General features: G+C 37.1%; 5 protein-coding genes across 16 annotated transcripts; 4 read left to right on the forward strand and 1 right to left on the reverse strand.

Moving 5' to 3' along the window:
• The first annotated feature begins 3658 nt into the window (after positions 1–3658).
• On the forward strand, positions 3659–8679 carry LOC111484426. 8 transcript variants are annotated; one of them, XM_023131002.1, is made up of 7 exons: positions 3659–3927; positions 4222–4450; positions 4733–4813; positions 5407–5589; positions 5685–5770; positions 5866–7594; positions 7799–8679. In XM_023131002.1, exons 4-7 carry the CDS (start codon positions 5436–5438, stop codon positions 8464–8466), a joined length of 2637 nt encoding a protein of 878 aa, XP_022986770.1. In that variant the 5' UTR covers positions 3659–3927; positions 4222–4450; positions 4733–4813; positions 5407–5435; the 3' UTR covers positions 8467–8679. The 8 variants fall into 8 exon arrangements, with proteins under 8 accessions (XP_022986770.1, XP_022986769.1, XP_022986771.1 ...); XM_023131001.1 differs by having other exon boundaries at positions 4346–4450; XM_023131003.1 differs by lacking the exon at positions 3659–3927 and adding an exon at positions 5223–5319 and having other exon boundaries at positions 4089–4450.
• Positions 8680–8869: 190 nt separating this feature from the next.
• Positions 8870–11953, reverse strand: LOC111484503 (CAX-interacting protein 4). Its single transcript, XM_023131135.1, has 3 exons — positions 11772–11953; positions 9428–10458; positions 8870–9192 (listed from the first exon to the last, which is right to left on the reverse strand). Exon 2 carries the CDS (start codon positions 10410–10412, stop codon positions 9456–9458), a length of 957 nt encoding a protein of 318 aa, XP_022986903.1. The 5' UTR covers positions 10413–10458; positions 11772–11953; the 3' UTR covers positions 8870–9192; positions 9428–9455.
• Positions 11954–12407: 454 nt separating this feature from the next.
• On the forward strand, positions 12408–16086 carry LOC111484521 (triosephosphate isomerase, cytosolic-like). Its single transcript, XM_023131161.1, has 9 exons — positions 12408–12582; positions 12952–13027; positions 13126–13249; positions 13515–13599; positions 13721–13853; positions 14011–14105; positions 14183–14261; positions 15664–15746; positions 15859–16086. The coding sequence occupies exons 1-9, from the start codon at positions 12544–12546 to the stop codon at positions 15907–15909; spliced, it is 765 nt and encodes a 254-aa protein (XP_022986929.1). The 5' UTR covers positions 12408–12543; the 3' UTR covers positions 15910–16086.
• A 672-nt stretch (positions 16087–16758) lies between these two features.
• Positions 16759–20650, forward strand: LOC111484484 (probable serine/threonine-protein kinase PBL9). 5 transcript variants are annotated; one of them, XM_023131107.1, is made up of 8 exons: positions 16759–16930; positions 17045–17402; positions 17543–17636; positions 18097–18452; positions 18612–18747; positions 18829–18971; positions 19709–19832; positions 20050–20650. In XM_023131107.1, the coding sequence occupies exons 3-8, from the start codon at positions 17585–17587 to the stop codon at positions 20484–20486; spliced, it is 1248 nt and encodes a 415-aa protein (XP_022986875.1). In that variant the 5' UTR covers positions 16759–16930; positions 17045–17402; positions 17543–17584; the 3' UTR covers positions 20487–20650. The 5 variants fall into 5 exon arrangements, with proteins under 5 accessions (XP_022986875.1, XP_022986876.1, XP_022986874.1 ...); XM_023131108.1 differs by having other exon boundaries at positions 16759–17406; XM_023131106.1 differs by having other exon boundaries at positions 16759–17402; positions 19709–19822; positions 20040–20650.
• A 384-nt stretch (positions 20651–21034) lies between these two features.
• On the forward strand, positions 21035–24182 carry LOC111484462 (pentatricopeptide repeat-containing protein At1g07590, mitochondrial). The gene is made up of 2 exons (XM_023131079.1): positions 21035–21462; positions 21965–24182. The coding sequence occupies exons 1-2, from the start codon at positions 21133–21135 to the stop codon at positions 23216–23218; spliced, it is 1584 nt and encodes a 527-aa protein (XP_022986847.1). The 5' UTR covers positions 21035–21132; the 3' UTR covers positions 23219–24182.
• Positions 24183–24234: the final 52 nt, after the last annotated feature.

Consider the following 24234-nt stretch of genomic DNA (forward strand, 5'->3'; position numbering starts at 1 on the left):
AGTGGGCCCGGTTTCCAGAATCGGCGTTGGAAAATGTTTTCTACGCCTATAAATCGGCGACTTAATCAACCGGAAATTAAGAAAAATAAAGGAAAAAGGTCAAACGGCAAAAGTAAACGTTTGCATGGGAATCCGCGTTAGGATCACCATTGGATCATACGTGTTGGTTTGATGAAACAATGCTTGACCGACACCTGGCAAGTTCCCATTGTTTTGTTGACTTTTCTGTCCTAGTCATTCCTCCCTCCCGCAGCTAAATTTGACTTTTTTTTTCCCACTATATTCCATAAAAGAAATAAATTACCTTTAATTCCTCTTATATACCTGTTTTAAATTGGATTATTATTTTTGGGAGTACCTCGGGTTGATTATTCATTGAATTTGGTATGAAGATGTGGTTGATAGTTAATGTTTATCTAACGATACAATCTGAATCATTCAAAGTAGCTAAAGTTGATTTGTAAGTTGACATTTTTGGTCGGGTCAACTTGATCCGCACGAAAATAGGGTTAAATAGATACATATATCAAAATACTAATAATAAATATAAAATATTTTTTCAACACGGTGTGAACTGGGTAGATTCAAAAAGCCAATGGTTTTAATATTTTCATGTCTATTTTATATAATAATTTTATTTATTTTTTTAAAAAAAGGAAGAAATTCCTCTCCATGCAAATTTTTTCCACGTCAAATTAGTCAATTTATTGGACCCATTTATAATATTGTAAAAAAGTATTTTAAAAATAAAGATAAATAATTGTGAATTCATATTGACACGTAGGTACCGTACACGTGTACTCATGGAAACCCTCCACGTGGAAAATAAAACCATTTTATTTATTTTTTTAAAAAAAGGAAGAAATTCCTCTCCATGCAAATTTTTTCCACGTCAAATTAGTCAATTTATTGGACCCATTTATAATATTGTAAAAAAGTATTTTAAAAATAAAGATAAATAATTGTGAATTCATATTGACACGTAGGTACCGTACACGTGTACTCATGGAAACCCTCCACGTGGAAAATAAAACCATTCATATTGACACGTAGGTACCGTACACGTGTACTCATGGAAACCCTCCACGTGGAAAATAAAACCATTTTATTTATTTTTTTAAAAAAAGGAAGAAATTCCTCTCCATGCAAATTTTTTCCACGTCAAATTAGTCAATTTATTGGACCCATTTATAATATTGTAAAAAAGTATTTTAAAAATAAAGATAAATAATTGTGAATTCATATTGACACGTAGGTACCGTACACGTGTACTCATGGAAACCCTCCACGTGGAAAATAAAACCATTAAAATTCAAGTTCATTATAATTAGTCAAATTTGAGAAGTAAAAGAAATGCTTAATGTCCACTTTCCATATGAATGATAATAATTAATAAAATAAATCAAAGTCGTAATTATTTAAAATATGACAAGTGGGGAAAGCTTACGAAACTAAACTACCATCCCACACAGGTATGATATTGTCCAACTTTGCTTTAGGCTTCCTTAAAGGGCCTCATACCAATAGAGTTAGTATTTCTTACTTATAAACTCATAATCATTTCCAAAATTAGCCCATGTGGGACTTTTATCATCCAACATAATTATTATTATAATATGAATCGTGCACAAATAATTAAGAAAATAATTAGTCAAACTAAATGGGTTTGTCATCCTAATCTTACCCATAATTATTATTTAATTAGCTAACTTTATATTTTGTATTATTTAATGAAGATCGAAAAATATTTAAAACAATGGATGAAATTACCATAAAATAATATCACGTAAATATAAATAAATAAATAAATATATATATATATATATATATATATATATATATATATATATATATATATATATATAATGATTCCCAACGCGATAATGATTATGTATAATATATTCGATTATTTATTAATTAAATTAAAGAGCCGTCTAGAAGGAGAGATCCAACCTCGTCCATTGACTAATCTTTGTTTAACTATTAATCAACGTATTATAATATAATTAATTTTCTTCACAAATATTGTGGTTTAGGTTTGGATCTTCAAATTTTGACTTGTGCTTTCATAAATTTACTTCGACTTGTACAATTATTTGAAGTTAGGTGTAGGTGAAGGGAGATTAATGTAATTTTACTCTCAAATATTTAATATAATTTCTTAACTTTATTATATTTTAATTTTGTATTTAATAAGTGGTAGTTAGATGGTACGTTTTATAGAATACATCCACGAATTTTATACAAATTTAATAACTTTATGGGCACGAAAATAATTATTGATCTAGTTTAAATCTTATTTATAAAATTTTATTTAAATATATTTTAATTAGGGTTTTTGTGTGTTTGTAATTTGTTTTACAATATAAAATATTTTTTTTAAAAAAATGATATGCACGTTAATAGTAGCGACCGTGAATCGGACTCTGCTTTACACGTGTGTATATATATATATACGGCAAATCGAGAAGTTTTGACCAATTGACTAGTGACTAAAGGGCAATAGAGTCATTTCACTTGCTGATTTATATTGCCAAATTTTGAATCATTTTTGGTCAAATCTTATGACCAAATATTCTACCCAAACTTGGGAAAGATATTCAACCGTATTGTATTTATAGTATATTAAATATTTTTGTTTCTGATATGTTGTTTTAATATCGGTTAATGTAACAATAAAATGCGTAATATTTTGTTAATGTGAATATAGTGCAACCTGGTTGATCCCAATGATCAGTGGGTTATCTAGATTTTGTCTCGGGTTATGAAGTCACTTAGCCACCTACAAAAGAAAAAACGCTCCTTATAACTAGGTATGAGATACTTGATCTAAATTATATTATATATTCGACCAAAAAAACATTGAGGGTCTGAATCATTATTATTATTATTATTTTATTTTTATATGTACTATAATATTTTTACAAAAATAACTAAAATTTTGAAATTTTAATTAATTTCTTAATATTATGGAAAATTCATCGGCATTACATTTTTATAGTAATCATTTCATTATCAATTACTTTTTTAATCGTCATTTTTTTCATTGGGCCGAAAATGGGCCTAAACCTGTTCAGACGCAACCCATGCTGGCCCAAATTTTGAGCCTCTTAACCGATTGGGCCATTTATCCATTTTCTAGTTAACTTTAAGCCCATTTACAATTTTCGTAACGCGATAATCGTACCGGCCCAATGCTCATAAATAAGGCCCATGGTCTATGGACGAAGAAAATATTATTTATTATTATTATTTTTACAATAATATCGAATAAACTTCTAGATAATTGCCTATTAACAAATAAAAATTTTAAATTATTTTTTATAATTTTTTTTAAATGTCATAAACGATTGAAAAACTGATTTTAGATAAGTAATCATGTCGATGGTGATGTCGAGCTTTATTGACAATAAACAACAGATAAGGACACGTCCCTTGTGGTAACCTTATGTAATTCACTATCGCTACTTAACCCAAACTACATTGGCTCGATTCTAAAAAGTGAAGGCCCACGTTCGGTTCAAATGAAGCCTACAAAAAGGAAAGACATTGGTTGCCCCTAGATCTATAGCTAAGCCCATGACTCAGTCCTCGAGCTTATTTCATAAGATTAAAGTTTATGTCCGAACTTGAATGAATTGAGCATATATCGATTAATTCGGGAGCTCCCTAGGGTTCTTGTTAGAGCCCATTTTACAAGAATTGAAGAACAAGCAGTTGTTTGGTTGCCAAGAAACCGATGGAAAATTTGGAGGGCGAAGGTTACAGATTAGGCTTTGAATATCCAAACAAACGACGAACTAACCCAAAACCAACCCCAAAAGTAGACAAAATATAGACAAATTTCAGTTGATTGAACCGAAAGGCGATTGAATTTGGAGCCCATTTCAGTTTCGACGACTTGGCGCGGAAATTGGAAGTTCACAGGTCAGTCTTCTAGCAGGTCAATTTCCTGTACCTAAAATCAAAGTGGGGCTGTGCAAAGGAAGAACATGACGATTTTCTACCTTTTCCATTCGTTGTGAATTCGAGAAAAGGATCAGCCTAGTATTTTACATGGTTGCGTATTATCTAGTTTGTTCAAACCGCTGATCGTTGGATTATTTTAAATCTCCAATCACATCATATTTGTACTGTTTATTTGATCGATTTTGAAAGAATCTAACCTCCCCGTTCTATGAACCCTAATTAATTTCCTTATTCAACTGCTTGAGAGAACAGGAACCATTAATTTTAGGTGGAATTGGTCATATCTCCACGTAATCTAACAGTCTTTGGAGTTTCAATAATTTTGCCACCAACCCATTAATCTCTGTCAACTAACTCATGTATTCATCTTATGAAGACCTGCCCTGAGGTCGAGGTTATGGAGTTTGGACCAGGCAAGGAGACTCGTTCTGGGACCAAGTGGACCAGGATTCACCTATCTTGGGTGCTGTGGGTATCCACGGTTAGTATTCATTACTTGAAATGATATTAGCATCTTGATTCTTTGATATCTATCAAATTTCTGAAGGATACTCATGAACACACATCAAAATGTTTTGGTGATATCAAAGAATAAAGCAATAATCATTCTTTTTTGGTCATAGTCAAATCAAGTTCTTCACCATATCAACGCCTTTACTTTTCTCCTCCTCCTATCTATCTACCCTTTGGTTTATTTTACATAAACATAACTTTGGAGCAAGGAAAAACCTGCAAGTTTCTTATTTTTCTATCTAATCTCCAGGAGCCGCCGCCTTCTGAACCTTCCATAGCCTGTGAAACTTCGTTAGCTGCTGAAGGAAAACCCTACCTTTTTCCTTTCTTGGTATGAATGCATCCCTATAGTCCCATATTTAGTAATTCCTATGTATTAGGATCATCGAGATAAGCAAGAATACTATTTCTACGAAAAATACCATTTATGGGTATTTCAATCGGGGTGGTAGTTCTTTTTCTCGTTCTTGAAGTGATTCAAATTGAATGATTGCTATTTAAGGTTTTGAAACTGTTCCCCTCTGTTTTTTTTTTCTACTTTTTTGTTCTTAAATTCTGCAATAAATATCTAGGGGGCTTTAACTCATGTCAGCTGCCTCAATTTATTGTCTTGTTAGAGTTTCTAAACGTTGAAGCGAACTGAAAATTCTGTTTATGTTTCTTTTACTGTTTTGTTGAAAGGGTCTGTTCTTTTAACTTTCTGACTGTTTTTTTTGTTCTTGTTTTTGTTTTTTTTGAAGAACATCGCTGTTGAAATATAGACCCTTTTCTTTCTCAATTCAACTTCTACACAGTTCTTCAATTTGTAGCTCGCTCAGTTGTGATTGTTCAGTTCTTGTAAGATAAAATCTTGGGTAGATTTTGAAGGTGTAGTTTAAAAGATGATAGCAAACAAAAGAGGCTGAGCTTATTTTTCAATCTTAGTGTGTAGAGAGCTTGGAAGACTTCTCATCATGTTTAAAATGGAAAAGCACATCAAGCGCCAGGACTCCAATATACAGTTTAACAGAAACGTTCCAGGCTGCTTCTGGAGCATATTTCATACTATTGATTACCATCCCTGGCATAATGTTAAGAAGATGCTTCCTTACAGAAGGCATTCAAAAAGTAAGTTTGAAGCCAAACTTTAAACGATTTGCTACTAAATTTTCAAAGTTTTTTGTGGATTTGCTATCTGATTTCTTATCAAAACTCATCTGCAGGCAAGGGAAGTCCAAAATCAACTATGAACAGCCACCACGTTGCTGAAGCGACGGAACAAATTAACGACGAAAACAAGCCTTTATGGGTAAGGTCATGGTACCATTAGCTAGCATTATCTGATATAACTGGACGATATTGTGAGGTATGATTAGTTAATTCTGGATTTATCATGTCTAACAGTGTACTGCAGAGAGTTGTCCTATTGGCAGTAAACCGGGAGAAGGGTATGTGAATGAAGTGATAAGTAAAGAGATATCAGAGGAAGAAAGCCAAAAATACTGGAAATTAAATTCAAATTCGAAACGAAGTTTGAGTCGAACGCAATCTATACATCATTTAGAGTCTTCGTCGTATTATTCTCGACATATAAGTCCTATGGAATTAGGTGCACCAGGAATAAAGAGTAATTCTCTGAATGCCATGGATTCTGAAAACTACTTTACTCAGAGAAAGATTGATACCCAGTTGACATCTTTTACAGAGAAATCTAATGGAGTAAGGAAAACCTTAGAAAGTAAACAGAGTCACTCATTTAAGGAAGACGTTCATATCCAAGAGATATTTAAGGCAAATCGAAAACTATTTGCTGAATTGTTACAAGGTGCACAGAGTAAGAAAACTCTCCAAACCCCGCAAAATAAGAAGTCCTCTGCAAGTCTAGCAAAATCAAGGTCGTTTCCTGCTCCTGGTTTAGCACGAAAAGGATACAAAAAGCTTAGCTCACTCCAACACAAGCAGAACGAGTCCTTTCCGAAAGTACGAAAGTCTGGCTCTCCCCAACCATCAAAGCTGGCTGAATCTGAATCTCCTAAGAATTTTCATGAAGATGTGATGCCTTGTGACTCTGATAGTACTTCAAGCTCTAACATGACGCCGCAAACAAGCTCGTCTTCCTTGGGCCCGAATCGTGGAATAAGGCATGGGGGGTGGAATCAGTTGGTTGTCAAGCGTTTCAATTTTATTAAACAGAAAATAAGGCATTCATTCAAGGAGAGGAAGAAGGGAAATAACCAGAAAACATCTAAAGGAACACCAACCCAAACAGTGGATCCCTCTGGACATGAACTTCCCCTTAGAAGAGAAGAGGCGCAGGAAAGTTTAGGAACTGCCACGAGCGATGATGGCTTAGGCATTAGAGGATACAGTGAGACTGGCAATTCTGAGAATGATAATCTCAGTGATGGAGTTCAAACCAAGACTAGAACTGCTTCTCTGGAAAGGTATTCTAAACTGTCTGATGGCTCGGGCATTAGAGGATACAGTGAGGCTTATAGTTCCGAGAACGATAATCTCAGTAATGGAGTTCAAACCAAGACAGGAACTGCTTCATTAAAGGCTCCTCTGGAAAGATATTCTCAACAGCCCGAAAGAGAGGCAAAGTGCTTCCACTCACAAAGCTTAAGGCTGATACGCGAAGAAACGATTCCGAATATAGAGAAGCGTCGAAAATCCTATGGAAGGAATCTTTCTTTGCCTGATATAGATCTCTTTTGCACATTATTTACTGACCCTTCTCCTGCTGTTTCTCGCACAGAAAAACCAAAGAGGGGCGTGGTGCATTCAAGTACAGATAATAATATGCGAATAGATGAGAATCCAGCCCATCTATTAAACGAAGTGATATCTGAACCATTGGATAGTGATTCACAGAGTGTGGTAGAAAAAAGTGATGACAACATGCCTGTTGATTATTCATGTTGTTTAAACGAGGTAAAAAATGATGAGGGAGCTGCTTGGGCAGATAGGCTTGAGGAGAAAATACCTCATCTAGATTTTTCAGATGGTGAACACCATCAAGTATTGGGTAGTGAATGTGTAATTGAAGATGTCGATGTCAGCGAGACTGTTGATCAAGTCGGTGAAACTTGTTTTCGAGATGATGAAACTTCAAAGCTGTCCGACTCAGAAGGTAAATATAGGAAGCTATTCATAGTCTTTTATGAAGCCTAGATTAAAACATATAGCGTGCCTTAATGCATCAGTATTTGCTCTGTTTCTACAACTTTAGCATGATATATTCCTCTGATGAATTAAACGGATTTAGCTAGATAATATATTTTAGCTATATATCTTTCAAAGATTTATCCTCATGTATTTGGTTAAACTGTGCCAGGTTCCATATTAAATCGTAGGTGCAGTGTTGCAAATGAGCTCGAACCTTCTGATGACCAACCTAAGGAGGCGAGGGCAGAAGCTTTATCAGCATCTGAAACCTTTGTCAATCATGAGATAATTGATGCTGAGAAGATTTCTAACTATCTCCATCTGAATTCCGATCTTGGTAGAATCAACAATGCTGACTTCAACTATATGAGGTATATTCTTCAGCTCTCCAGCTTTATCGAAAGTGGTCATACAATAGACCGACCGCTCAGTTCTTCGATATTCGAGGGAGAGGAGGCCCAGTTTTACAAAAAACTTGAATGCTATTGGGAGAAGGTTGACAAAGGTTCTGATCACCAGCTTTTGCATGATTTAGTTTATGAGACATCACACAATGTGTTTGAAAAATCATTCACTTCTTTCCTTAAAACCTTCTCCTCGAGGAGCCAAATCCGACCAATGCCACTCGGGCAATATCTTCTCGAGGATGTCCGAGAAAAAGTTTCCTGGTACCTATGCTTGGGACCAGAACTAGACCAGTCATTAGACGATGTTGTGGGGCGAGATTTAAGAAAAGGTGACGATTGGATGAACCTACAAACTGAAATAGAGTACAACGCACTTGAGTTGGAGGATTTGATTCTTGATGAGCTTTTAGAGGAAGTAATAAGTTTTTAGGATTCCTGGTTAGATCATGTTGTTGATAATACTGTATAGTGGCGATCTCCAAATCAGTACATAGAAGTTCTTGTTCTGTCAGGTCCAAGTAGGGGGAATAGAAAAGATTCTTAGCATTTTCAATCACACACATACGTTTGTTTATCTGTACTTGGGAGTTTCTTGTTTGGATGTATACAAACAACCACTGCAGTTTTGTGGCTCATTTGGTTCTTCCCTACCTCTAATCAAAATTCTTGTTAGGAAAAGCAACTAAACATAGCTTTTTGGTTTCTCTGTATAAAATATGCGTACATGTTCATAATGAGTTCCCTGAATTATGGTTATGCAATACACCAATGAGTTGGGATTATCAAGTCAACTAAACATAGCTAATCGTAAGATCAGATAAGGAGACATTGAATACCATAAAATAATTCATTCCAAATCCCATTTCAGAACTTCTAAAATGTAATCATAGAGTCATGCGTGTTTGGAAAGAAAATATGTTCCCTTCGGCCTCCCGAACAACCTTCAATATTTCGATAATTCTTTTCACACTCTGGTTCGGAAATAAGCATAATATACAGAATGAAAAGGCACACGACAAATACAGTTTACATGAATGCAGTACCACAATAAACTTCAGAGACAACCATGACTGGGTTTATTATGGGTAAATCCATAGCTACCAGAAAGGATCACGATATCCATCTCATCTCCCAACAATTCTGAAGACCATTTGGCCTGCAAATTAAAAAATACATCCATTCAACCATGGCTTTCGGAAAGCAGAAGAAGTGATCATATTATATCAAACAGTTACGTAAAGTTACGAATCTAAACTACGATATGAATCTAATAATCTAATTAGAGATCAAGGAAAGAATGGATCCATCATGTTTGCATTGCATGTTTACTTATTTTTTCTCCATAAAAATATAACATGATTAGCCGGGGGAAAAAGTTTGAAGAAAGTTACTTGGTCCTGATAACTTGACCAGATAGGACTACTCATCCTCCTCGTAACGATGTTTCCTGCTTCTCTTCTCAGAGCGCTTCCTCGCTCTGCCCCTTATATCATCAGAGCTGCTATCATCAGAATCAGTCAGCGATGCAGCCTTCCGACCCTTGAGTTTGTGCCTTCGATGAGATTCCTCAGATGTATCAGAATCCGAGTCATCAGAATACCTATGGCTTCTTCTCCTTCTCTTCTCTTTTCTACTCTTCCTATGAGGTCGCTTAATTTTTTCTCCCTCATCTGATGAATCGTCTCTTTTCCTGTGCTTCTCCTTTCTCCTCTTCCTTCTGTTGTCATCTGAATCATTGGATTCTCTTCTTCTGCTCCTCCTTTTTGACCTCCCCCTCTTTTTCTCTCTTGAATCAGAACCTGATCCATCATCAACCAAATCATCCTTTCTTTTCAGTGACCTTTTCTTACTAGTTCTTTTCCCTTCCCTTTCAGCAATAATCCTCTCAATCTCTGAATCAGCATCCGAGTCAGAGCTTTCACTCTCTTCCTCCTCACTCTCCTCGTCACTCTCAACTGCACCTTTTCCATTTCCCTTACCTATATTTCCTTTTAATTTATCCAGCTCCGACATAACATCAGCCTGGATAGCTTCTGGGTCTTTCTCCTTATCATTCTTAACACTCAAAAAATTCCTGCACTGAAAACTAAGGTGTCCAACACGTCCACACCTCTTGCAAGCACCACGAACCTCATTGGCATTGGAACCAGTTATGCGAGCAAGTGCAAGAAGACCCTGAAAGCTAGCATATGCATTCTCTGCTTCTGGTTCAGAGCTAGCTGTGTTTTGTTGTGCAGAACTCTTGTTATCATCCTTGTTTGGTGCATATGGGTCATACCCAATTGCACTTTGCCATATACCATGCGTCTGTAGGGCAGCACTACTGTGTACCCTATTGTTCGCAGGCATGCGAACTCTTCCAGCTGTGGCTGGCATCTTGAAGCTTGGGGATCAACACTTGAGAAAAGATGACGTAAAAGGCCTGTAAGGAGGACAAAAAAGGAATTACTAAACTCAAGTACAACAAGAACATTATTCAAACCCAACTAAAATCTACAATAACAAAACAAAGTTTCCAATGAAATACCAAAAACCAAACACTATCCGAAGTAGAACCAGATTCAAATAAAGGAAACCAATAAAAAAAAAAAAAAAACCCCATGAACAACTGAAACTATAAAAGAAGTCTAATAACACCAATACTAAACTCCAGCTTGGCCATTGAGACAGTAATAAACAAATGATCTAAGGATTGCAAGTGCACAAATCTAAATCCAACTACAAAAACGAAACCAACAAGCTATAGATCTCTCATTCATCACGGCTCACCAAGCCCATAGAGACCTTAATCACCTGCCAAAACATGTGGGTGCGGGTGGGGGAAGGGGAGAGCGACTATATGCAAATACTCAGCAGCCCCTACTACAAGAGGAGCCGAACCCCAACCTCCAATCACCACAAGCAAAAAATCAGCAGAACATGCTAATTACGCTCAATAATGAGTAAACGTAACACAAATATTATAAATCAACCCATGGTGGTCGTTTACTTAGGAAGCCTTAACGGATGATGCTAGAACTCAGTTTGAAAGCCTTGAACACTAAATATTATAATAAAGACAAGGTTTAGAGGCTAGAACTCAGTTTGAAAGCCTTAACCAAAATTGAGAGCATTCACGAAGGATATTCTACACAATATAGACCATAAACCTTAATGGATCAGTCCTAACTAGTCCAAAACTACACACATAAAGCTTCCACATGTTAAAGACCGATCTAAGATACTTTACTTCAATCCAGTTCAAAAGGTTTCCCGTTAATACTCATTGAACCTCACCAAAAGGGCTCTGATCTTCACGGGTCGGTGATCGAAACCGTCCAAACTTGCAGATCTAAACTTAATGGACAGTGGACAACTCGATTTGAAGGCAATCGAAGTGTGGGTCAACGTCAGAGCTCGTCGAAAAGGAGATTAAATGTTGCTGCGAAGGTTCTCGTGGGTCACAGTAGAGATGCTGTCAATAACCCTAGAAATTTCCCCCTAAATTACAACAAGAATATAACTTATTGCTGCTTAATTCCACAGCAGCCTATTTCAAAATTTCATAATCTTGAACCAGAAAAAAAAAAAATTCAGATTAGTCTTCTACGTTTCTTTTTCCTCCCCCCAAAGCGATTAACCTAGAGTTTCTCTATTCCGTTCTATTGAGAATAATCGTCCAAAGAAAGGCAAACAAGAGGGGAAAAACAAAATTCCCTTAAATTACACAAAAATAGCTGTACTCGATGAACATACCTGTAGCTTGCAGACGGAACAAAATTCCCCAATTATGCCCTAGTTCCAATTCGAGATCGGGATGCTTCGTCCGTCGGAGAAAGATAGAGACGAAGAGCCTTACGAGTGAGGGTTTCGTGAGTTGTCGCCGGTAGTTTCGAAGAGGATAAAAGAAAATAACTCTCCTGTGATTTATTCACTTTTAATAAATTAAAAAAAAATAAAAACCAAGGAAATAAATACTTTTCGTTTGGCGGCAAGTTTTCTAAATGGACCGAATTGGGTAATTGATCTGGGCCTTTGGCGGTAAGTTTTCTTAAGAATTGGGTAATTGGGCTGGGCCTTTGACGTCAAGTTTTCTAAATGGGCTGAGAATTTTGGAAGTTGAGATTTGGGTTATTGGGCTGGGCCTGAAAGCGAGCTTTGGGCCTTTCTTTTCCAAATAACTGAGCGGTAAGTTTCTTAATGGGCTGGGCTGAGGTAAGGCGTGTGTGTATGTGTGTGTGTGTGTGTGTGTATATATATATTATGTAGAATTTTGTGTTATTTGGAGCATGGTATAAAAGCATTACACATTTTTTTTAATTAAAGTATTCCATAAAAATTATATTATGATTTTTAAATAAAAAAATAATCGTAGTTTTTTGTCATCTGTGAAGCGGCTGTGGGTGTGGGATTGTTTAGTGAACCGCTCCTTCTCCACTCAAATTCTTTGATTCTGCTCTTCTTTTTTTCGTTGTTATCGAATTCTCTGATTCAAGGATTCTCAGGAAAAGGGAAAAAGGAAAGAGAAATGGCCAGGAAGTTCTTCATCGGAGGCAACTGGAAATGCGTATGCTGCTTAGTTCTTATTTAAAATTCTTTTGTTTATTTTCTTTCTATTTTGTATCCATGTTTTTTGATGTTCCACCGTTCATCGTATGATCTATTAGATGCCGAATCTGTTGTTTATATTGATTTCTAGCTATTTTGTTTAATTATTTTTTGGTTTTGATTGCGAACTGTGAGGAACTTCCAAATACACTTTTCTCCCTTGGTTTTTCGATGTACTGATAACTTAGCAGATCCTGTGACTTAATTTTCAATCGTCTTCGATGTGTTTAAGCGATAAAAGTATGTGTAACTTTGGAATTGGAGTTTGGGAGCACTGGAGTTGCTCGATTGAACTAATTATCTTGTTCATCGAATGAAAATTCTACAGAATGGAACAAACGAGGAGACGAAGAAAATTGTGAGCACGTTGAATCAAGCTGAAATTCCTTCAGAAGATGTTGTGGGTACGTATGGAAATCCTGTTTAGTTTTCAGTTATATCAGTGTTCTACGAAGTTCTTCCAGTGATTGATTTGGTCTGTATATGTTATTCTCCTTTGCAGAAGTTGTTGTGAGTCCACCTTTTGTGTTTCTTTCGCTGGTTAAGAGTTTGCTGAGGTCTGATATTCAAGTTGCAGCACAGAACTGTTGGGTTCGCAAGGGTGGTGCTTTTACTGGAGAAATTAGGTATGATTTTCAGCTTATGCGATCGGTATATCGAACAGGAACGTGTGTGGCGTGGCTAGTTGATAATATCTTTATTCATTTGTCATAACTTTGTTCTTTGTCCAAAATTTTCAAAGTTAGTCTCAACAGAAACTGACGAATGCAATCTTTTGTCTTGATTTTCTGGGCCTTTTTCTTTTTTATTTGAAGAAATATTTCTCTGAACTCTTAAGAATTAAGTATACTTCATGCAATTCATTTGAATTTGATATTCTTTTGCCTGCAGTGCTGAGATGCTCGTCAATTTAGGGATTCCCTGGGTTATTATTGGGCATTCTGAAAGAAGGCTTCTTTTGAACGAATCCAACGAGGTAACCCCTGCTAGAACGGAAACTCGTGACCTTACCCCGAACTTTCCGAGGAAAAAGATTAATTTCACCATCAACAAATATCACTGATTCAAAGTCCATTCCCTCATCCGTTTGTATTCAGTTTGTAGGAGATAAAGTTGCATATGCACTTTCTCAAGGCATTAAAGTCATTGCTTGTGTTGGAGAGACTCTTGAGCAGCGAGAATCAGGATCAACATTGGACGTTGTTGCAGCACAAACTAAAGCAATTGCAGGTACTTCTATTTTCTCAGCCCTGACATTGAAAGTAAATGCTTGCAACTTTCATGAACTTAGAGCTCGATCGTATGCTCGTGTGCGTGCTGTGAGGCTTTTAATATTACACTCCATTGTTTTTGTACAAAATGGATGACCGTGTCGGTTACATGGCAGATAAAATTTCTCATTGGGACAATGTTGTCTTGGCTTACGAGCCAGTGTGGGCTATCGGAACAGGGAAAGTTGCAACCCCTGCACAGGCTCAGGAAGTAAGCTTTCTTCTCAAACATTCTTAAATGTCTCTTCGATTTTGGTCAATTAACAACTCACTGTGGCTCTTTCAAAGGTCCATTCTGAATTGAGGAAATGGTTTCACAAGAATGTTAGTGCTGAAGTTGCTGAGTCGATTAGAATTATATATGGAGGTAACCTCTTTGCTCCTATAAAAAAACGTCTGCATGTATAGCACGACCGTGACACTATGCATTCTTTTCCTTTACTTTGTTGAGGTGGTCAAAACTGTAAATTCAAGCATACTTGTTAGGAAAGCCTTTGCAATCGAGCTCAAACCCTTGAAAGTACGACCGTGACACTATACATTCTTTTCCTCTACTTTGTTGAGTTGGTCAAAACTGTAAATTCAAGCATACTTGTTAGGAAAGCCTTTGCAATCGAGCTCGAACCCTTGAAAGTACGACCGTGACACTATGCATTCTTTTCCTACATTATTGAAGTAGTCAAAACTGTGAATTCAAGCCTACTCGTTAGGAAAGCCTTTGCAATTGAGCTCGAGCCCTTGAAAGTACGACCGTGACACTGCATTCTTTACCTATACTTCATTGAGGTGGTCAAAACTGTAAATTCAAGCATACTGGTTAGGAAAGCCTTTGCAATCGAGCTCAAACCCTTGAAAGTACGACCGTGACACTATGCATTCTTTTCCTACTTTATTGAAGTGGTCAAAACTGTGAATTCAAGCATACTGGTTAGGAAAGCCTTTGCAATCGAGCTCGAACCCTTGAAAGTACGACCATGACACTATGCATTCTTTTCCTCTACTTTGTTGAGTTGGTCAAAACTGTAAATACAAGCATACTGATTAGGTAAGCCGTTGCAATCGAGCTCGAACCCTTTGAAGCATGATATAGCCAAAAGCAATCAGAGGGAGGGTACTAAATTTTAGGAAACAACCAAATAAAAATCTTAATTTGGTTAACATATATGGACTGTGTACTAGCATATGCAAGTTTGGAGCTAACCTGTCTACGTTGTTGGATGATGAAAGTCCCACATCGGTTAATTTAGGGAATGGTCATAGGTTCTTAATGTAAGAATACACTCTCCATTGGTATGAGGCCTTTTGGGGAAGCCCAAAGCAAAGCCATGAGAGCTTATGCTCAAAGTGGACAATATCATACCATTGTGGAGAGTCGTGTTCGTCTAACATGGTATCAGAGTCATGCCCTAAACTTAGCCGTGTCAATAGATTGGCAAATCCTTAAATGTCGAACAAAGGACTCCAAAAGGAGTCAAGCCTCCTCGAAGGTACGAAGGCAGTCAAAAATGACTAAGACTCCAAAGGAGTCGAGCCTTGATTAAGGGGAGGCGTGCTTTGTTCGAGGGGAGGTGTTGGATGATGAAAGTCCCACATCGGTTAATTTAGGGAATGGTCATGGGTTCTTAATATAAGAATACACTCTCCATTGGTATGAGGCCTTTTGGGGAAGCCCAAAGCAAAGCCATGAGAGCTTATGCTCAAAGTGGACAATATCATACCATTGTGGAGAGTCGTGTTCGTCTAACATACGTTATTAATTTATCTTTTAGGTTCTGTAAATGGTGCAAACTGCAAAGAACTGGCAGCACAACCTGACTTGGATGGATTTTTGGTTGGAGGAGCTTCGGTTAAGGTTGAACTGTTCTCATATCATATAATATTTTTTTTTTCACTTGGTTTGGTGTAGTGAATTTAATTAGACTTTGACTACCGACTCGTCTTTTTTTTTTTTTTTCTTGAACTAGCCCGAATTTGTTGACATCATCAACTCTGCCACAGTGAAGAAATCTGCATGAATCGCTCAAGAACGAGAACGAGATAGTTCGATCTTCCTTTAGGTAACCGGGTATGTTGCAGGAATTGTTGTTTGCTTGAGCAATAAAGTTTTACACCCAATGCTGTTGTATAATAATCACTTTGTATTCTCTTCTTTTTTATGCTTTTTAACATAAATTCGGCATGGTTGAGGTCAATACTTTGTTTAGGATTAGAATTAGATAGATAAATATAAATTTGAATTTTCGTATCTATTATAATTATAAATCGATCTACGAAGTTCATAATTTAACCATTTAAAATTTTACAAATTTAATAAATTAGATTCATAATTTATTTTTATTTTGGTAGAATTGGTTGGGTATCCACAAAATCAAACATCAATTTCACAATTTGTGACACCATTTTAGTAACAATTTTGATAAATGGTATACCCAATTTGGAAGTAATAATATAATTTGGTTTTAATATTTTAATTTAATTTTGATTACCACTGAATTTTTAATTAGATGAGTAAAATATATTTAAGAAAATACTCCATTATTTTGATAATTAATTAAAATAATCATAGCAATTAACCGTAGCATTAATATTAATTTATGATTAGACAGTTCCTTAAACAGCCGTCAGATGAGGTCGCCTTCCTTAAACAACCGTACACTAATTAATTTTTTATACTAATTACTAATAGGCATACAAAAAAAATAATCAAAAATAAAAAATAATATAAGCCAACATATATTCGAAATAAAATATTAAAATATTTATTTACAAAAATGATAGAAGCCCGAAAAAGTTGTACGGAAAATTATTGTTAAATCTGTCTTCAAGTTTAAGTCAACAGATTTGCTACCGCCATTTGACCTTACTCAGTCGAGCGGCGGCTCGCTCGATGGCCGGCGAGGGGGCTCTTGAGCCGCCGAGAAAGAGCGGTCCCTTTAATTCTGGATTCCTCCGCTCCATTGAAATGGGAGGATTTTGGGCGCTTGATTGGGACGCCCGCGTGGACCATGGGATTGAAAACAAGCTCCCATGATCGAGGTATTTCTTCGAGTTCAATCCAATGATAGAAAAGTCAAAAGAGTAACGCCTATCCAATCCCTTACCCATCCAATTTGCTTTCATGTTTATCATTCGGTGCCGATTTGCCGTCAGCAATCTTGTTTTTCACCATTGTGATTCATTGAAGACGATGAAATCGGACGCCTCTCAGACTGCAGCGGGAGCCTTTCGGGGCCCTATCCTCTTTGTGAAATGACAGAAAAAGGGGACCAATATACTCGCCATTAACACGAAACTTCCTACCTTCCTGTCCGCTGGGGGCTGTCCAACCCTTCTTCATGTCTATATTTTAGCCAAATGAACAGGGAAATTTTAGCAGGAACTTTAGGGGTTTGCTTATTTCTTATCAGTTAGATCTTCCGCTGAAGATTGCGCTAAGGAAACAGTGCTTTGGAACGAGGATCTACCTAGTTGGCTTTTCTTACGTGGGTTGCTGATACAATGAAAAGTGGTTTGTATGTTTTTTTGTTCTTTTGGAGTTAGATTGTTCATCTTTGTTCATATGGGCTTGCTGTGAATGTGCTTGATTTCATTGATGGAATATTGATTTGATGCTTGTTATCTTGTTCTTCCCCTTTTTGGTGGTATCAGCATGAAAGTTCTGAAGGTGGGAGTGTCTTTGACTTAATTTTGATGGGTATCTGCTTTAGTGCCAAATCTATATCAGAAAACGATGATAATACAGGTACTACAAGGCTCACTTTATTTGCTAATGAAACAGTGTGGTGGAAGCTTTTAGGCTTTCTGGTTGTCATTTCAAAGTTCTTTTAGATTTCTTATTAATTTACTGAACTTGTTGGGAATATTGTCCTTTATATGGTTCAGTTTGTTGGTATAATGTATAAACTTGTGTCGATATTGATCATACAATGTGCATGAGTTCTTTCTTCTATTGAAGACTTTAGTATCTTTAATTGTGAGATCTCACATCAGTAGGGGAGGAGAACGAAACACTCTTTATAAGGGTGTGGAAACTTCTTCTTAGCATACGCGTTTTAAGAAAGTCCGAAAGGGAAAACTCAAAAAGGACAATATCTGCTAACGGTGTGCCTGGGCTGTTACATTAATTGAACTGAAGTAGTCTCAACCAAGCATGTGTACTCATGAGGATTTGGAGTCAAGTGAATGGCTATTATTCATTACAAGGCATGCATTTGTTTGTGCAGGGGTGAAAAATTCGAAAGATGATAATGATAGCAGTAACATAAACGATAATGGTAGTGCAAGTAGCAAGATCTCGTTGGCTTCAGCGCTGCCAGCCCCTCGGAGCGAGGGTGAAATCTCGCAGTCCTCCAATTTGAAGAGCTTCTCTTTGGCAGAGCTCAAAGAGGCAACAAGGAACTTCTGTCCTGACAGTGTCCTGGGAGTACCTGCTTCTAGTTCAGTTTTCAAAGGCTGGATTGATGAGCATTCATTTACTGCTACCAAGCCTGGAACCGGATTGGGTATCGCAATCAAAAGGCTTCACCGAAACAGTTTTCGAGGTCGCGGAGATTGGTTTGTGAGTTCTCTCTTTGAGATTAGCTGCAGGGTTGTCTCATATTTAACCATCTTCTAGGATAGAATAGAACCTGTGCACTAACATGACTTATTTGTTAAACAAATTTGTGATTCTATGCTGCATAGATCCACTTATGTCATGGCTTCTTTTATCGATTAGGCTGAAGTGAATTTCCTTGGCCAACTTGTTCATTCTCACCTTGTGAAATTGATTGGCTATTGCTTGGAAGACGAGCAACAGCTCATCGTGTCGGAACTTATGCCTCGAGGAAGTTTGGATAATCATCTGTTCCTTCGTGAGTTTTCTGTATCCTTTGATGCAACTCATAAGAACATTTTGAAATATTAAGTGTTTGATACTGAAGTTGTAATTGCAGGGGGCTCATATTTTCAACCTCTTTCTTGGGCTCTCCGCTTGAAGGTTGCACTGGGTGCTGCGAAAGGGCTGGCCTTCCTCCACAGTGATGAAAGAAAAGTGATCTTCCGTGACTTGAGGACTTCAATCATTTTGCTTGATTCTGTAAGTCATTGGTGAAAATAAAGCTTTATTGTGTACCTTTGATAAAAATGGCTTCATGGAATTGGGATCTAGCTGCGTTAGTTACGTTGAGTATTGTTGGGAGGGAGTCCTACATTGGCTAATTAAGGGGATGATCGTAGGTTTACAAGTAAGGAATACATCTTCATTGGTATGAGGTCTTTCGGGGAAACCAAAAGTAAAGCCATGAGAGTTTATGCTCAAAATGGACAATATCATACCATTGTGGAGGATCGTGATTTCTAACATGGTATCAGAGTCATGCCCTTAACTTAGCCATGCTTATAGAATCCTCAAGTGTCGAACAAAAAAATTGTGAGCCTCGAAAGTGTAGTCAAAAGTGATTCACTTGTTGAAAAAAGGGTGTACTTTGATCGAGGGCTCCTGAGAAGGAGTCGAGTCTCGATTTAGGAAAGTCTGTTCGAGGGCTCCATAGGCCTTAGGAGAGACTCTATGGTGTATTTTGTTCGAGGGGAGGATCGTTGAGGATTGTAGGGCAGGAGTCCCACATTGACTAATTAAGGAGATGATCATGAGTTTATAAATAAGGAATACATGTCGATTGTTATGAGCCCGTTTGGGGAAACCAAAAGTAAAGTCACGAGAGCTTATGCTCAAAGTGGACAATATCGTACCATTATGGAGGATCGTGATTTCTAACAGTTTACTCGTTCGAAAGATCGGCGCCAAGCCGTGAACTTCCTTTCTTTTATGTTCAGGACTACAATGCCAAACTCTCTGATCTCGGATTTTCAAAGACACCGGAGAAACAGGGGGTACGAGCAATGTCTCTACCAGGATTACTGAGTACCTCATATGCAGCTCCAGAATATATTGCGACAGGTAATATTCAACACAACCTGAAAACATATTCGTTGCTGTCAAGTATCCTTGATTCTGCTTTCTTTTTCCTGATAAATAACATCGTTTTTTTTTTCGCTACTAATCCGAGAAACTCAAGTCTACTTTGTAAAAACTTTTCGAGTCAACGTAGTTCATCGTAACAGAACAACGTTTACAGTGTCTCACGTTGACTAATTTGTCTTTTCACTTACTATAGGTCAGGCAACCACATCAAGTGATGTTTATAGTTTTGGGGTCATTTTACTCGAAATGTTATCTGGAAGAAGAGCTATTGACAAGAATCGACCATTTAGAGAACACAATCTCATCGAATGGGCAAGACCCTACCTTGCAAACGAACGGAAGAGTGTTCGAATAATTGACGACCGTCTCGAAGGCCAATATTCATTGGATGCAGCCTATAAACTTTCTAGTTTGACACTGCAATGCCTGTCCATTGACCCCAAGTCGAGACCGAGCATGAACGAGGTTGTAATAGAATTAGAACAACTACAAGATTCCACATCCATTAACAGCAACAGAACTTCGACCCGAAACCACATGGCTCGTAGGCATAGCGCTGACGATGCCAATACTCTTCGTAGTGCACGTGCCCATCCTTGGCCACCACCCATTTCCCCTGATTACTCATAAGCAGATGCAGGTGATGGTTTTACAACTAATGTTAGAAACCTGGCTGATACTTGTTATAGTTGAATGGATATACTTCTCTTGCTACAGAGAAGGAACGGTCGTTTGAAATTTTTGTATGTTTTACAAATATACGATACTCAAAAAGATGGTGAGATTCTACATCAGTTGGAAGGGAAGCATAGCATTCTTTTTAAGGGTGTAGAAATCTATCTAGATATGTTTAAACTCGTGAGGCTGATAGTGATTAACCGACCAAAACAGATAATATGCTTGAGTCTTATTTTCTTTATTTCTTACTATTTTATAATTTATTATTATTATTATTATTATATTATCATATTCTCCACTACACAATTCAATAATGTATAATTAATGAATAGTATACTTATAAATAAATGAAATTAAATTAAAATTTAAGATATATTATTATTTTATTAATAAATTATTATAATGGTATAAGATTTATAAATATATCTTATTTAATATAAATAATATATTTAAAATAAAAGCTTATATAAATAAAACCTCAATCTGCACATTATACTGAACCTTGAGCTTTTCGGCGCAATACTTCAGCATCAATTTGTTACCCGCGTCTCAGTTTCTTCTTCTTTCTTCCACATTTTTTTTTTTTTTGCAGTCAAGTATGCGATTGGGGGCGATCCTCTCGGGGTATAGGCTCATTCAAGCATTTCGTCGAACAGTTTCTAGCACTTCTTCGGTGGTCAATACAATCCCCTTTCGATTCAACTTTCTTTGCACTCAAATCCCCGATAACTCATCGGGGAAAGTTTTAGAGTCAGAATTGGAGGGACCCAAGTGCTTATCTTTGAGAATTGAGAGAATACCGAAGGGAGAAACGGTTGGGTACGCCTTCAGGAGCTGGATGGGCGATGGCTTTCCTATTCATCGTGGCGACATTTTTCATGCTATCAATCGCCTCAGGAAGCTCGAAAGGAACAAGCACGCGCTTGAGGTTGCTACATCCATCTCCCTCTTTAAAGCTCCATTTTCGTTTGCTGTTTTTCTTAGATGTTGTGAATTCTAATCTACATCACAGTTGAGTTGGCTGATATCTTTTAAGAATGTAATCCAGAGAAGAACTTGAAAAATAGCAGTTTCAAGTATTTGGTTAAATCATTAAGAAGCTGAAAGTTTCAGAAATGGTGGATTTGGATGCCATACCTTCTCCACAGATCATGAAAATTGCACATAAGTAAAGACTATGAGGATGTTAAGCCGAAGATTGTATTTTCTTAACTTTCCATTAGATTTCATCACTGCATAATGCTTAGAAGAGAACATTGTTTTTTCTTGATTACTCTATTTCTTAGTGTAATGCTGTGTGCTTTTAGTTCATTTTACTTATAGTAGAGTCACTATGATGTAGTATACCAGGCCTGCTTTATAATATAAGATTCATCTTCTGTTAACAGGGCTCTTTTTGTTAATTTGGATTTGTCTTCTGTTCTTGGCAGGTTATGGAGTGGGTGATCAGGGAGAAACCATATCGGATAAATGAATTGGACTACTCCTATTTGCTGGAATTTACAATCAAACACCATGGCATATCACAAGGTGAGAAGCTCTTTTCTAACATCCCTGTGGAATTTCAAGGAGAGTTGCTCTTCAACAACCTTGTGATTGCATGTTTAGATAAGGGAGCTATTAGACTTTCACTGGCTTACATGAGAAAAATGAGGGAAGTTTCCCATCGGATATCACACTTAGTTTTTAACCGCCTCATTATACTCCACTCGTCTCCCCGTCGTCGAAAAATTATCCCGAAAATTCTTACTCAGATGAAGGCTGATAAAGTGCCATTACATGTTTCTACATATAACATTCTTATGAAAATAGAAGCCAATGAACACAATATTGAAGGGTTGATGAAGGTATTTGGTGATATGAAACGAGCTAATGTTGAACCAAATGAGGTGTCTTACTGCATAGTAGCTACTGCACATGCCGTGGCAAAGTTGTATACTGTAGCTGAAGCCTACACCGAGGCTATTGAAAAATCTATAGCTGGGAGTAATTGGTCGACCTATGATGTCCTAATCATCTTGTATGGCTATTTGAAGAAGGAGAAAGAGCTAGAGAGGACTTGGGGTACCATACAAGGATTACCCCACATCCCATCTAAAAGTTTTATACTAGCCATTGAAGCATTTGGTAAAATTGGTTTACTAAGCCGAGCAGAAGAGCTCTGGTTAGAGATGAAAACCAAAAGAGGAATTAAAGCCACAGATCAACTCAATTCTATTTTATCTGTGTATTGCAAACACGGTTTGATTAAAAAGGCAACAGAAATCTTTAGGGAAATTGAAGCAAATGGGTGCGAACCAAACGCCATAACCTTTCGAAACTTGGCTTTAGGCTGCTTGAAAGCTGGCTTGGTGGAGGAAGGCATGAAAACACTAGATCTTGGATCAAATATAAGAAGCAGCAGCAGGAGAATTAGAATGTCAACTCCATGGTTGGAAACCACTCTTTCAATGATTGAAATTTTGGCAGAGAGGGGAGACGTTGAAAATACTGAAAAGTTATTCGAGGAACTCAAGGAAGCGAAGTATACAAGGTACACATTCGTTTACAACACTTTGTTAAGGGCTTACGTGAAGGCCAAGATTCACAATCCAAATCTTTTGAGGAGGATGATCATAGGAGGAGCTAGGCCTGACTCTGAAACCTACAGTTTGATCAAACTTACTGAGCAGTTTCAAAGCTAAAAAAAATGTTTGAACCATTTATACAATTTCAACGGTGTTTCTTTGATCAAGAAGTTGATCTCATGGTGGCCACCTACTTAATTTTTGATATTCTATGAGTTTCTTTGACAATTATGGTTGGATGTTGAGATTAGTCCGATGCATCAGACACCCGTGGATAATATATTGCTAGATTCACCCTGTCAGGCGTCGGCAGTCTTCTTCCAAGCAGATAAGCTGTGGGTACCTCGTGGCCACTTGGCTGACATGGTTGGTTAACTCACGAGTAGCTACGCCGCCCACAATGCAGACTTCTCAAGTCCAAGAGAGAAGTCAAATCTCAAAAGTAAGTTGTCATCAACTTTGATGGAATGGGGGGGAAATTTTGGACATTATAATCCTGTCCATGATTTGGAGTGTTTGGTTTCTGGATTTCACAAACCCTGAGAAGAAACAAGGACACCCCTTTTCACTGCACACAAAGCATACCCTCTCATGTGTTAGAGGAATATTAGGAGGAGTAGTCCCACATTGACTATTAAGAGGAAGATCACGAGTTTACAAATAAGGAACACTATCTTCGTTGGTATGAGACCTTTTGGGAAACCGAAAGCAAAACCATAAGAGTTTATGTTCAAAGTGAACAATATCATACCATTATAGAGGTTCGTGGTTCCTAACATTCATCACATCCTCAAAATGAAGAATTTCCACCCCATTATTTGATCATCATATTTAAGCCCGAGGAAGCCACGAGACCACAAAATGAAGTACAAGGGAAAGTATTTACCAACAATCACAAGAAAGAAAACAACGAAGACAGGACAGAATTATTTGCAGCACAGACTTTTTTATTCAGCTCTTTTGTTGTCTTTTGTAGAGTAAAGGGATGAATAAGCAGACATTGTCGGTCCCTTCTCGTGACATTATTTCCTCTACTTGGTTCAAGCAAGAGCCAATTATTTGATAAGAATTTTATAAGTCATTGATTTATTAGATATATAAAATTAAGATATTTTTAAAAGTTTAGAAATTAA

This window comes from Cucurbita maxima, unplaced genomic scaffold (assembly GCF_002738345.1).
Source record: "Cucurbita maxima cultivar Rimu unplaced genomic scaffold, Cmax_1.0 Cma_Scf00009, whole genome shotgun sequence".
NCBI lineage: Eukaryota > Viridiplantae > Streptophyta > Magnoliopsida > Cucurbitales > Cucurbitaceae > Cucurbita > Cucurbita maxima.

Excerpts from the sequence above, each read along its gene's own strand:
- LOC111484426 (XM_023131002.1), top strand. The coding sequence starts at position 5,436 with ATGTTTAAAATGGAAAAGCACATCAAGCGCCAGGACTCCAATATACAG. Across the intron at positions 5,771-5,865 it reads ACGAAAACAAGCCTTTATGG|TGTACTGCAGAGAGTTGTCC; the intron begins GTAAGGTCATGG and ends CATGTCTAACAG. Across the intron at positions 7,595-7,798 it reads AAAGCTGTCCGACTCAGAAG|GTTCCATATTAAATCGTAGG; the intron begins GTAAATATAGGA and ends AAACTGTGCCAG.
- LOC111484503 (XM_023131135.1), bottom strand. The coding sequence starts at position 10,412 with ATGCCAGCCACAGCTGGAAGAGTTCGCATGCCTGCGAACAATAGGGTA.
- LOC111484521 (XM_023131161.1), top strand. The coding sequence starts at position 12,544 with ATGGCCAGGAAGTTCTTCATCGGAGGCAACTGGAAATGC. Across the intron at positions 12,583-12,951 it reads TCGGAGGCAACTGGAAATGC|AATGGAACAAACGAGGAGAC; the intron begins GTATGCTGCTTA and ends AAAATTCTACAG. Across the intron at positions 13,028-13,125 it reads TCCTTCAGAAGATGTTGTGG|AAGTTGTTGTGAGTCCACCT; the intron begins GTACGTATGGAA and ends TCTCCTTTGCAG.
- LOC111484484 (XM_023131108.1), top strand. The coding sequence starts at position 17,585 with ATGGGTATCTGCTTTAGTGCCAAATCTATATCAGAAAACGATGATAAT. Across the intron at positions 18,453-18,611 it reads GAGGTCGCGGAGATTGGTTT|GCTGAAGTGAATTTCCTTGG; the intron begins GTGAGTTCTCTC and ends TTTATCGATTAG. Across the intron at positions 19,833-20,049 it reads TCCAGAATATATTGCGACAG|GTCAGGCAACCACATCAAGT; the intron begins GTAATATTCAAC and ends CACTTACTATAG.
- LOC111484462 (XM_023131079.1), top strand. The coding sequence starts at position 21,133 with ATGCGATTGGGGGCGATCCTCTCGGGGTATAGGCTCATTCAAGCATTT. Across the intron at positions 21,463-21,964 it reads GGAACAAGCACGCGCTTGAG|GTTATGGAGTGGGTGATCAG; the intron begins GTTGCTACATCC and ends TGTTCTTGGCAG.